The sequence below is a fragment of the Panthera uncia genome (genome assembly GCF_023721935.1).
Source record: "Panthera uncia isolate 11264 chromosome C1 unlocalized genomic scaffold, Puncia_PCG_1.0 HiC_scaffold_4, whole genome shotgun sequence".
In the NCBI taxonomy this organism is placed as follows: Eukaryota; Metazoa; Chordata; class Mammalia; order Carnivora; family Felidae; genus Panthera; species Panthera uncia.
This window is the reverse complement of record NW_026057585.1, coordinates 85,561,655-85,574,642: the sequence shown is the minus strand read 5'-3', so window position 1 is coordinate 85,574,642 and position 12,988 is coordinate 85,561,655. Positions and strand designations below refer to the sequence as shown.

The following is a 12,988-nucleotide window of genomic DNA, read 5'->3' as shown; positions in this document are numbered from 1 at the left end:
TAACAGAAAGAGAGTGCTGTGCGTTTATTGAAACGACATATAACACAAACTCAGTTGCCGTCCCCTGTGTCAGGGACAGGCATCGACACCTGTACAGTACAGTATCCCTTTCTAGGCCTGGGAGTGCCACCCAGCCCTCCCTCGGAGGAAAGGAAGAGGGCAGCTGTGTCAGCCCGGCTCCCCTCCCCTCTTCCTAACAACAGCCAGGCCCCTGATGACCCGGCATTATCATACAAAAGTTCCTTTACAAAAAGCACCAATTGGCATACATATACAAGTATATACAAAAATCACATTTAAAAAATGTACAAAATACTCCATTTTGCACCAACGTGGAAAAGTGTCCCGTGTGGTTGTTTCAAGCACGTTTCCAATTCTGGTTCAGTGGCTGCTGGACACCGTGGTGGGGGTCCTACTGCCAGTCCCTGCTCTCTGAGCAGAGAGAAGATACACCTTCCCATTGCCCCTCCAGGGGCCCCGACCCCTCCCACCCTGGGCCTGTCACCAAGGCAGCTGGGCCCATCCCCACCCTCCCCAGTCTCTCTGCATCTAGAAGGTCTCTCCCTCATCCAGCTCCTTACTGGTGTCCTGAAAGAAAAAGACCGGGAAACACAAGGTGAGACAGGGCACAGGGGGATCCGGGGCTTCCCAAGGCGCGGTGACAAAATGATCAGACTCCAATTCCGGCCTGGCCTCTTCTTTTTAAACCCAAACAGAATTTAGTTGTCAAAACACCATGGATAGCCCATCCAATGCAAAACTCCAGAAGAGTATCCCATATTGTTCAACTGGATTGGAATTTAGTTCCAATAGTAAATTGGCTTGAAAAATAATTTTAGCACACATGTGCTAATTAGCAAACGTGTCCCCTTCTAGCTGCCAGACATTGTGTTAAATGATCATCTAATTTACTCTCCACCATAACCTTTTGAGGTCAGTAGTATTTTGTCCCCATGTACAGATGAGTAGCCCAAGACTCAGAACGTTGGGAACAGGTCAGGATTATACTGCCAGTATGGGGCGCCCGGGTGGCTCAGTCGGTTGAGCGGCTGACTTGGGCTCAGGTCATGATCTCGCAGTTCCCAAGCTCAAGCCCCGTGTCATGCTCTGTGCTGACACCTCGGATTCTGTGTCTTCCCCTCTCTCTGCCCCTCCCCTGCTCACGCTCAGTCTCGCTCGCTCTCTCTCTCAGAAAGAAATATTTTAAAAAATTTTTTAAAATTTCAGCATTCTGCTGGTCAAACAAAACACCTCAGTGCCAAGCCTGGTGTCTGTTACACTGTATTGCTCTCCACTCAGGAAGGTCATTTAGATATAAAATGGGAGCTTTTTATTATGATTAGGTTTTTTTCTTTCCTCTCTCTAAGATTAAAGGGAACAGGACTTTGCCTTTACAAAGGCATCAAACACGTATTGGCATCATCGCCCTATATTGGCATCATTCCCAGGGTCCCGCGTGGCGTTTTACACACCATCAGGACTTCATGTTGTTGAATGAATGAATGCATGAATGAACGAATGAATGAAGGCAGATGGATGTCTTACCTTCTTCCTTTCCCTCTGTGGACTCTTCCTCTTCCTGATCTTCTTCATCAATGAACTCTTCCTCTTCCTCATCTGTACGTGACAAAGGACAATCGTATTAGGGTGAGGCCGGTTCCTCAGAGAAGCCGCTCGAAGGGGCACCAGGCAGGAGACCGCACTTCTCCAAACCCCTCCCCATGCCCCCCCTTCCCCATTAGGGCCACGTGGCCATGCAGCGACATCAGTGGCCCCTGAGGTGAGGAGCCCGCCAAGCCTAAGCTGCAGAGAGCCCTGCTTCCTTCCTCCTTCCCCCGGCCTCCTCCTCCTCCTCGCTTCCCACAGCCCTCCAAGGGAGAGGGTTCAAGACGCTCCTTTGCTCTGGTAGCAACAGCGGCTCCTATCACTTGACCTACCAGTGACCAGAGGGGACTTTGGGAAAGCACACCTTGTGCTTGGGCACATCTCTCAGTTAGACAGGTACGTATCACCTGGAGAGAATGGACAAAAAACTCGAATTCTCAGGGATCAGAGTCCTTGTCTTGAAGGAATTTGCTCAGCCTTTGAAATCTGCTTGCCTAGCACTCCCTGTCCGGGTTTCCTCATTCCACAGCCTACAGAGGGGTGGCTGTGTTGGTGGGGGACACTCCTGGGGCCATCCGCTCCAAAGCTCTCTGGAGCGAGCCCCAGACAGGCGGTGACTGAGCCGCAAAACCTGTGTCCTCACCTTCCCATTGCAGGACATTGCCTCCAAGCTCCACTAACAGGGGACGTTTCTGTTCTCTACCCCCCTCGCCCGAGCCACTTCCTCGATGCTTTGGGGCCCTGAGGGGATCACCCGCAGAGCCAGAGCACTTGTCCAGAGTGTGTAGGGAGAGGTTTGAAAGAGTTCATGCCTCCACAACAAGGTCAGCCCAATTTCCAGCTGCGTAGCTGGGGGTCTGTGCATAACCCAGGGGTTTCTGTTGGTTTTGCTGTTTAATTATCACAATGTAACTACTCTTAGCAGCCTGTGCTGGGCGCATATTACGTGCCAAGTGCCATGTCAAGCCTAGATGCATTGTCTCAGAGAATCCTCACCAGGGTCTTGGGAGCCAGATGGCCCTTGGTGGAGTCCACAGGGCTACTTACTAGCCGTGTGGACTCCAGCAAATCACCGACCCTCCCTTGGCTTTATTTCCTTAACCACAAATGGAGATGACAACAGAAACTACCTCATGAAGTTCAATGACAGAATTTAGGTCACAGGCTTAGTGCCTGGGACATAGAAAGTGCTCGATAAATGCACTCCCCCATTTATATACCCTCAGTATGAAAGACCTGAGCCTCGGGGCGATCGTGGAAAGCAGCGTGGGTCCCACAGTGTCGTGCTGTTCACACAGTGCGATCCACTCGTGACTGTCTTAGCTTAAGGAGGGCAAGAGTGGAGCAGATGATCCACAGTCATGGACATGCCCAAGTCCCTTGGCATCTCAGCTTCGGGACGCACTTAGTCCTTACCCGTGAACGCGGTATTTTGGGGTTCTGAGCACAGATTCAACACCAGATTCTACAAGCTTGTGGGAGAGGTGCCAGCTCTGTCTTTCTCAGTTGGTCAGCGGAGCATCACCTCTCAAATCAGTACGACATTCAGCAAAATTGGATCCACTCTCTTTCTCTGTTGCTAAATAGCTACCTTGCAGCTGTGTGACCTTGAGCAAATTATTAAATCTTTGCTCTTTATCCGGTTTCCTCATTTTCCCTTATTATTTCTCCCTTATTATTGTTACGATGACGCTGCTACAATTATTATAGATACTCTATGACAGAGTAATTACAAACAGAAATGAGGATATAATACAGGTAAATTAAGGTGTGTGAGTATCAGAGATGTAGCATTAAGAAGCTGAAGCAAAGACCAGCTTTAGGCAATCACTAGGACATGTCTAGTATCTGACAAGCTGCTCTGTGTTAATATCTTATTTGTTGCAACAGCACCATGATGTGGTCACTATTAGTAGGTCCGTGGCTTTTTCTTTTTTTTTAAGTAGGCTCCATGCCCAACATGGGGCTTAAAGTCACAACCTTGAGATCAAGAGTCCCATGCTCCTCCAATTGAACCACCCAGGTGCCCCTCATAGGCCCATGTTCAACCTCATTTTGAAGTTAGAAAATGCAGCTCAGGGGCACCTGGCTGACTCAATGAGAGGAGCATGCAACTCTTGATGTCGGGGTCATGAGTTTGAGCTCCACGTTAGGTGTAGAGATTACTTAAAATAATGAAAATTTAAAAAGAAAGAAAGAAAGAAAGAAAGAAAGAAAGAAAGAAAGAAAGAAAGAAAGAAAGAGAAAAACTAAGAAAAGAAAAAAGAAACTAAGAAAGAAAATGCAGCTCAGAGAGGTAGGGGGGGGCTCACCAAAGGTCACACAGATAACAAGTGGTAGAACCAGGATTTGAGGGGCACCTGGGTGGCTCAGTCGGTTAAGCATCCGACTTCGGCTCAGGTCATGATCTCACGGTCCGTGAGTTCGAGCCCCGCGTCAGGCTCTGTGCTGGCAGCTCAGAGCCTGGAGCCTGCTTCCGATTCTGTGTCTCCCTCTCTCTCTGCCCCTCCCCCGTTCATGCTCTGTCTCTCTCTGTCTCAAAAATAAATAAACATTAAAAAAAAATTAAAAAAAAAAAAAAAGAACCAGGATTTGAACTTAATCTGCCAGACTGCAGTTGCCATGCTCTTTCTACTGCCCCATACCTCCGTGCAGTGGATCCAGACATAATTTATCGAGCACCAATTATGTACCAGGCACTGTGCTAGGCTCTGGGCTCATCCAGAAGTTAGCTATATGAGTTTGAGAGTTTGCTCGTGTATCTGCCTGCACACGGGGCTCAGTAGAAGGGAAGCAAGTTTCCAGGGGTCCAGCGGGAAAGTGCGTGCATGGCACAGCCACCTCCTTTACCTGTCCCAAAGTCGATGGCCCTCAGGGTGTCTGCTATGTGCTCTAAGTCCAAGGTAAAGTAGTCCATGTTTTCAAAGCCCTGTTCTGTCTTCCCCAGCTGGCAACCCTTGGAAGCTTCCACAATGCTGTGAGGGAGGAAGAGAGAAACGGGGCGGGGGCACAGGGTAAGATTTCTGGGCCTCAGTGAAAGAAGAGGGTGTCTCAGCTCCAACCCGCACCTGTGCACATACTTGTGCCCACACCCAGGCCTTGCACCTAAAGGCTCCCCCTGGAGGGTGGAGTGTTTCCTCTCCAGTCACAAGCAGAATGGGTGGTCCGAGAAGACAGGGGATGCAAAGACCAGGGAAGCTAGCCCGAGGTAGACCCTCCCAGTAGACCTAATGCAAAGGGGGAGACCCACTGGACAGAAGTGAGAGGCCCTGGTGGGAGCTAGGAGCTAGGCGGGAGTTAGGATCAGAGCTCTAGAGAGACACTGACCTTTTGATGAGTTGCTTAGCACTCTGTGGGAGGAAAGAGAGAGAGCAAAGGTTAGGACTGCAGAAGAAGTAGCCCCAAGAAGTCAGCAAAACCAGTCACGGTGCCACAGATGGGCACTTGGTGCCAGTCCCTAGCCCCCTTGTGACCTGCTCCCTGCCCCGAGTTGAACGGAGCTTGTACCTCTTCCCTCGGTTCATGGTCCGCACAGGTGTTGGTCATCACCCTAGGACCCATCCACTGTCGTGGCAGGAAGCTTGGATTTTAAGGGTATCATTCGAAACACTCTTAAACCCCCAAACCTCCAAGATGAGAATCATACCCTAGTCACCTTTTTATACCCAATGTCTTGTTTTCTACAGAAAAATTTCCTGTATTTCCTAAGCATATACTGTGGACCGGGCTTTGTGCCTTATAAGCTGATCCTTTTCTGTCTCCCCCAACAAGCTGTTCTTAGGGCAGGGCTGTGTCTCAGTCCTCTCTGCGGCTGGCCTACAGTTGGTGCTCAACAAATGGCCTCCACATGAATACCACATTTTGTAGCTTACAAAGCCATTTCACAAATACCCTCCTATTTGATCCTTATAAAAATCAGCTAAGAGGAAGGAAGGTAGGAATTGTTGCAGGCCCGTTTTACAGACGAGGACACTGAGGCTTAGAGCTTTAAGTGGTTTGCCCCGGGGCACGTGGGTGACCAGTGATGGAGCGTGGCTCACACCTTAGACAGAACTGGTGGGTTGAAGCGAATTGCCCACACCCTCCTAGTCCTGCTCACCAAGAGAAAGATGGCCCCACCAGGCTCGTCCAGGGACTGGATGGCTGTCTCCACCAGCTTAGTGGATTTGTCCAGTTGCTCCCGGTACTGCTGGATGAGGGCCTCGATGAAGCTGAGCTTCTCCTCCTGCTCCCGCGTGATCCGCTGCAGTAACTCGCTCTTCTTCTCGTCCAAGATGGCGTACAGTACGTCAAACTTCTGGCTCAGCTCTTCCTTCACCTGGTGACTGTTGTCCTGGGGACAGAAACCTCAGAGTCACATCCTGTGGGGTCCTCCTCTCTATCCCCAGCACTTCCCTCCTGGGACGGGTGCACTAGGAATAACAGGTCCGTGGCTGGAAGACAGAAGACAAGCTGAAGGCCTAGCCGAGGCGTCATAGCTACTTAGCGCACCAGTGACGTTTGGAGGCTGGTGTCACGGAGAAAGCTAGCCCCTTCCTCAAAAATAGACTCCAGGGTCAAGTGGGATGATGGATTCTGGGCTTCCTGTGTGCTCCCAAGCCACTCTCCTCCCACCCCCCCTCCCCCCATTTTACAACCAAGACTGGATTTGGGAAGCTCTACATCTGCAGGGGCAAACAGTTCTTCCTCTAGTGGCCTCCTCATTGAGGCTCCCTGCTCTCCGACATAGATGTTATTACATCTTAGTTTCCTTACCTGTAAAATGGGTATAATCATAGTATCTCATAAGAATGGGGGCTCTAGCATCCTCTATCAGACTGGGAGCACCTCGTGAGTAGTAACGATGTCTCCCTCCTTCCTTTGAGGCCATCCTTCACACAGCTCTTCCTCCCCTAGGAGTATGATGATCCATTCCCCCCCTTCTCATCCCCAGGCCCCACATCAAGTGGAGTGGAAAGTCACGGATGCTTTTACAGGGATAGAAAAGTGTCCTTCTGCCTCTACAGTGTCGCTACTCACTGTGTTGTGGTCCATGGACCAGCAACTGGGGCACAAAGAAATGCAGAATCTCGTGCCTCCTTCCAGACCTACTGAATCAGAACTTGAACTTTAATAGGATTCCAGGGTGGATTTGAATGCACTTTCAAGTCTGAGAAGCTTTAGTCTACAGCATATCAAAGACAAGGCTCTGAAACCTACAAGTGCTGAATAAATACTGAGAATTATTGTTGGGATGCTCCTGAAGTCAGGGACCAGGTCTGTCTTGTTCACCACCCTGTCCCCAGTGCCTTTGGCAGGGCCTGACACAATGTTCCAGAAGCATTTGGTAAATGAGTGGATGAATGGATTAGTCGGTCCCTCCTCCACCATCCCTGCCTCCAGGCCCCAACCATTAGCCACAACCCACAGGGGAGCCTTCACCCCAGAGACCAGGCTGCACCAGGAGGCTTCAGACCCCCAGAGTCTGAAGTTCTTCTTCCCCTCACCTTGGTTACTCGGCAGGAGTCCTCCAGCTGAGTGATGATGGTCTGTACTCGGTCGTTCCCCGCCACCAGCATGGAGATACAGTTACTCAGCTCCGTCTAGATGGGGGGAGGGGATGGGGGATCAGGGGAGGAGAGACAAAAATAGTCTCAGGGCCTGTCTTCTCGGGGGTGGCACCCTCACTCCCCTCTCTGCTAGAAAGAGCCTCTTGCTGAGGTGCAGCTCAGGGCCAGAGCAGAGAGCATCGGAGAAACACCGCATCCCTTATTTTGCAGATGAGGCCCAGAAAGGGGAAATGAGGAAAAAGCACAGCAACATTCTGGCAGAGGAAGGGCTTGTTTCTGGGAAGGAAGGGATGCAGGAAAGAAACGGAGTTGGAGAGTTCTAGAAGGGAGAGATCAAGAGAAGGGTGGGAGGCAGGGAAGAAGTGTCCGGAAAGAGGGGCCACAGCTTACTGCATGGACAGGATGATAGGGCTCCCACGGGCCTGGAGGCCAAGGGAGAGGGCTCCCAGCCACCCCCTGCTTAGGAGAGGTCACCAGCACAGGAAGAGGTATCTGGGCCCAAAGCACACCGGGATGTAAAGGTCGTGGCCTGAGAGGACCCTGGTGGCCTGGCCCAGGGGTCCGGTCTCTCCCCTGTGGCCGCACCCAGATGCTCTCAAGTGGCTCTAAGTATAACCCATGAGCTCAGCCACCTCTCCCAGGAAGGCAGGAGCTGCTGTCCCTGTGGCCTGGGAAGTCCCTCCAGAGGGACTATTCCTGAAAGGCCGGCTCAGCAGATCTACAGGGATCGCATCCACATCCTGAATCATCTGGCCATGCCTGGCAGACCCAGGCTGGGGGTAGAAGTGGCACCAGCCAGTACCTTTTGCCCCTGGAAGACGCTCTGCAGCGGGGCCACCTCACAGGCCTTGTGAGCCCCAAACACCTTGCACATGGAGCACGTGGGCATCTCGCACGTGAGACAGTAGATGTTGATTTTCTCATCTTCGTGCTCCTTGCACATGGGGTGGTTGCCCTTCTGTACGGGCCGACTGCAGCGGAGAAGAGTCGCAAGTCACACGGTGAGCGTTCCGAGTCCCTGCCTCCTCCCCAGCTCCAGGGGGCCACCCCCAGATCTATGGCCTGAGCTCTCACTCATTGGCTGTTCCCAACCCTTTTCATTTTCTGGGGACCCAGAACCAGGAAAGCCGGGGACACCAAGGCTGTCCTCAGATCCTTGGCCCCAAACTCTGGGTGATGGAATTGCCATAGGACCCTGCCCGTGCAGGACATGGGGAAGGTTGTAGAATCCCAGAGTCAGAACCGGGGACATTTTTGAGAAGAGGAAACTGAACCCCAGAAAGATGCATTGACTTGCCCAAGGTCACCCATCAAGTCAGGGCAGGGGAGGCAAGAGTGCATTAATCTAATTGTAGTCCCCGTAGCTCTTGGTTACTACAGGCCTGACCTGAACAAAGCAATTTATACTCACGGCCTCACTGAATTCTATATTTAATCCACCAGACTGTAACCTCCACCACAGCAGGGAAACCTGTCTATTCTCTTCACCCCGGAATTTGCAGGGTACGGTACGTGTCTTGGAGGAGGTGGTAATTCAACAGGTGGAGAGAGTCTATCAGTAAGTATGCCGTGAGGGTGTCATCAGGCTCAGAGGAAGAAGAAATGTGTGCGCCCCAAGTCACACAATCAGAAAAAGGGCAGCCCAGGGATGACCAACAGCCCAGCCTGAGCCTTGGCTTACGATCCAGAAAGTCTCTCCAGCGTCTAGTTTTCTCCTTCCCAAACACACATTCTTTCTCCCTTGGTCGTTTTCTTTACTTAGGGACTCTGGCATCTTATTTGTGCTTCTCTTGGGGTATCGGTTACTTCCTACCTGAGGTTCAGTTTTTTGGGGTCTAGCTCCTATTTCCCCAGCTAGACTACACTCATTTAGAGCCAACACCGTGTCTACACCACCTCTGCTTTCCCAGCCCCTACCACAGCAAGCATCTCATAAATGTCAAATGGCGACTGTCCCCCGTCCCTGCCAGTGCCTCACCCCTGAACAGCTTTGGACAACTGATCACACCCCCAGACATTATTGTCTCCGCTGGTTCTTAAATCAACCCGTCTCCAGACTTGTCTTTTTCCGTCTTTTAACCCAGTGCCCTCCCCACCCAACGCCGGCAGGGGTCACTCTCTACCCACCCACCCAGGGAATCGAGCTCTGGAATGGCTGTAGCGACAGAGGTGAGGGAAGACCCTGAGGGTCTGGTGCCTGTGCCCACTGCCATCCCAGATGCCCATTCTTCCAACCCCAGGCATCAGCATCTGGGTTCAAATCCAGACTGTTCCTCCATTCACTCATTTTGTGACCTTGGGCAAGTGATTTCACCTCTCTGAGGCTTGGTCTTATCCCAGAGCCACTGGGATCATGGCAGTTGTCTGCAATGAGCGTGTAGAGCCTGGCACAGAGCAGACCCCCCCAAAAAGGGCGGCTATCATTGCCATTCAACGATGTGGAAAGGCCTTGAAGGGTTCAAACATAACATGCTCTTCATAGGTCGACACTGGGGGGGCGGGGAGGCTACTGTTTAGATGCAATATTGATTTCGTTATCATGATAATGATCAGTAATGTATATGCACTTTTGCAGTGCTGAACTCCAGCAACACGAGAGGCAACAGCAGTCAGGAGTGTTCACCATGGAGTCAGACAGGCTCTCTCTCCGCTTCACACTTGCTGAGGAGCCTTAGACAAACCTCTGACCCTCTCTGAGCTTCCATTTCCTCATTGGAAAATGCGGCTAAGAATGCCGTATGGATTACTGTGAGAATTAAATAGGGATCGTGCATGGAAGATGCTTAGTACCGTGCCTGGACACGGGAGGTGCTCAATAAATATTTGATATTTTTAACATTTCCCATCAAAGCCCTATTTGACAGCCACAGTAACAAACCTCACTGTCCCCTTCTGCAGACAGGGGAAATGAAGGCTCAAAGACTCACCGGAGATTCCCACAGTAGATTAGTGACAGAGTCAGACTAGCAGACAGTTCCCCTGGGCAGGGCTTTTTCTCACTGACATTGGTCTGTCACCTCTCCTTAGGCAGGACACTGCCAGCAGGCGGGCACCTGGTGACGGTTTAGGACCAAAGGATGCGAGGGCAGCAGCCTGGGAGTCTTGTCAGGTGTCTGGATTTGTAAAGATCTCCCTGGTGGCCGTCTCTCTCTGTCTCTCTGTCTCTGTCTCCCTGTCTCTGTCTCTCTCTGCCTGAGACAGAGCTGCTGTTTTACAAACAGGGAGACCTGGGGCCAGATCTGCAGGGCCCGTTCCCAGCCCATTCCACTCCCCAGCTGGGAAAAAGCTTAGGTAATTGACTTCGCCTCTTTGAGCCTCAGCTTCCTCATCCGTGGAATGGGGATGATAAAGATCATGCCTGATCCACGGGATTATTGTGCAGCAGCCGGAGGAAGCATCCCCGGGGCCCGGGATGGTAGCTGTTGCCTTCACTATGGAGAAACTGGCCGCGTTCTCTCTGGGCCCTTTTCTCTGCCTGTCACAGCCACTAGCTGGCCCCAGGGTCTTCCTCTCCCTCTCACAACTTGGCCTTCCCCTGGTTCCTGTCTCAGTCTCTCCCAGGAGGGCAGCCTGGTGTCTGGGCCCCTTCCCATTCACTGAGTGACACCAAGAGCCAGTGTTGGAGATGGGAATGAGCCTCTGTTCTGCCTGAGGAAGCCGGACATGGCTCTCTGGACTGACCAGTGTGTCTCTTCCAGCCAGGGCACTGGATCCTGGGCCGATGGGAAGGAGCCTGGGAGAGCTGGGCACTGGCCATCTGGGGAGGAAGGACGGGCCCCCGGCAGCAAAGCACACTGACCTGGAACACTCCTGCTTGTAGATATCAATGATGTTCTCCACCAGCAGATTTCTCTGCAGGCCATACACTCCATGACGATCCATGATCACCTCGTGGCGGCAGGAGGGGCAGCGGAAACGGCCCCCAGACATGGACACAGACCCGACCCGATTGGTCCAGAAGGGATTTGCGGCCTGCGGGCGGCAAGGGCAGAGGTGAGGCCTGGGACGATCTCCCATCGTCCTTCTTCCTGCTTCCCTCAACCATTCTGGTCAAACCATTCGACCTGGAGCTCCCCATCCTGAGAGGAGAGCCAGCCCACTTACACGGGGAACACTCGAGAAGGAACATAGCAGTCAGCGAGTTTGGGAGTCAGCAGACCTAGGTTCAAGCCACGGGTATCCTCTGAATGACTTTGGGCAAGCAACCTTCTCACTCTTAAGCTTCCGTTTACCCATTCATGCAGTGGGCATTATCTCTACAGCCAACTATGTAGGCCTCTACTTGAAAGATAGAAGAGTAAGAGAACATTTTGTAAAGGGCTGCTTCCCAGCCAGGACGCCCCTCCCATTCCTTTGTTAAGAAGATGGATCCCTTCCAGCCCCTTATTACCGGCAACAGACTTGAAAGGGAAGGTGCCTCTATTGCCCAGTGCCTCCTGGCCACCCTCCTCCTAAAGCTCTGGGCCCCCTGCCACCAGGGAGCTGGCTCCAGCCTCAGGGGTCTGGTTTCTCTCTCCTGCCTCTCCCACTTATCGCTTGAGGCATTTGACCCCTGATTGGAGAGTCAACTGCGGGCTCAGGGCAGCGGTGGGGGCTGCGGGCAGGGTGGGGAGGGGAAACACGCGTCATGGAGAAGGAATGGGGCAGCCAGAGCCGCCTCCGAGCCCCCCGCCCCCAGCCCAGAGGCCTCTGCAGGGGCTTCGCTCTAGACGGGAGAAAACCAGCCCTGGTTTAGAAGTCCTAGACTAAGAGAGAACGGCTTTCACCACAGGAACACCGAGCGGCCACCTGGGGCCCCAGGACGGGGCCGTGCCCAAGCACTGACCTGGAAGATGTCATTGGCACACTTCCGGCAGAGGTTGTGCTGACACGGCAAGATGACCACCGGCTTGGTAAACATCTCCAGGCAGATGGGACAGATCAGCTGCTTCTCCAGGTTCTCCATGGGGTTCCCATCCTGGATCAGGCTTGACTTATAATCCATATTGTCAGGAGGTTTGGGGGTTCACCTGGCTGCCTCCGTCACCTGCCTCACTCTAAGTAGACCTGGGGTCTTGCCTTTGTCACAAAGTACCCAGCCAGAGCCTCTTTGCCTTCTTCTCCTGGCGCCCGAATTCTGTCTTGGTCTGCGGCCCCTCTGATATTTATAGCTGGGTCCTGGTCACATGAGCCCCAGGAGGGGACCAGCTGAACATTCCGATGCCAAGTGGCTGGCTGGGGCTTGAGTTTCCTCCAGGCCTGAAAGACCGGCCCTCTCAAATCACATGTAGGGATGAGCAATCACTGTTCTCCTGGGAGGAGGGTCGTAAACAAGAACAGCCTGTTCATGGGCAGGCGTGGGGGGAGGAGTGGGTACCAGAATTTCCTGCAGAAACTAGTCTTCCTCCCATACCAGCCTGGTAAGCCAGCTATGGGACCCAAGGAGTGGGCTACTGGGATTTGCAGGGTTAATAGCCGGTGATCCCTCACTGCCCTGAATCCCCTCCTCTAGAGTACTGACCAGCTCCCAAGTACTCAAGAAGAGGAGTCTGGGCAGTCCCTCTCTCTGACCCCATCCCTGAGCACAGCATGTTGCTAGAGACCTTCAGACCCCATGCCAGCTAGCCCATCCCTCCTGCGTCCACTGACCACTAAGTTCACTTTAATGATGAAAGGGCTTCCTTGAGACATAGTGCAGAACCCTTGTTTTATAGATTTTGACACTGAGGTCTAGGGAAAGAAAGGGCCTTATTCAAAGTCACTTAGAAAGTCAGTGGCAAAGCCACGAATCCTTTTCATTCATCAGACATTTTTCTGAGTACCAACTATACAGCAGACACCAGGGTGACAGATGG

At 52.4% G+C, this 12,988-nt stretch overlaps 1 protein-coding gene across 2 annotated transcripts; it reads right to left on the bottom strand.

Moving 5' to 3' along the window:
* On the bottom strand, nucleotides 1-12,291 carry TRIM63 (tripartite motif containing 63). 2 transcript variants are annotated; one of them, XM_049617740.1, is made up of 9 exons: nucleotides 11,980-12,291; nucleotides 10,954-11,126; nucleotides 7,957-8,125; nucleotides 7,092-7,187; nucleotides 5,705-5,938; nucleotides 4,933-4,955; nucleotides 4,456-4,580; nucleotides 1,546-1,617; nucleotides 1-588 (listed from the first exon to the last, which is right to left on the bottom strand). In XM_049617740.1, exons 1-9 carry the CDS (start codon nucleotides 12,136-12,138, stop codon nucleotides 578-580), a joined length of 1,062 nt encoding a protein of 353 aa, XP_049473697.1. In that variant the 5' UTR covers nucleotides 12,139-12,291; the 3' UTR covers nucleotides 1-577. The 2 variants fall into 2 exon arrangements, with proteins under 2 accessions (XP_049473697.1, XP_049473696.1); XM_049617739.1 differs by lacking the exon at nucleotides 1-588 and having other exon boundaries at nucleotides 603-1,617.
* Nucleotides 12,292-12,988: the final 697 nt, after the last annotated feature.

Bases quoted from the DNA above. Each gene is read 5' to 3' on its own strand.
- TRIM63 (XM_049617739.1), bottom strand. From the start codon at position 12,138: ATGGATTATAAGTCAAGCCTGATCCAGGATGGGAACCCCATGGAGAAC. The intron at 5,939-7,091 runs GTGAGGGGAAGA...TTCTGTCCCCAG, and splicing joins ACTCCTGCCGAGTAACCAAG to GACAACAGTCACCAGGTGAA. The intron at 1,618-4,455 runs GTAAAGGAGGTG...TGTCACGTACAG, and splicing joins GGCCATCGACTTTGGGACAG to ATGAGGAAGAGGAAGAGTTC.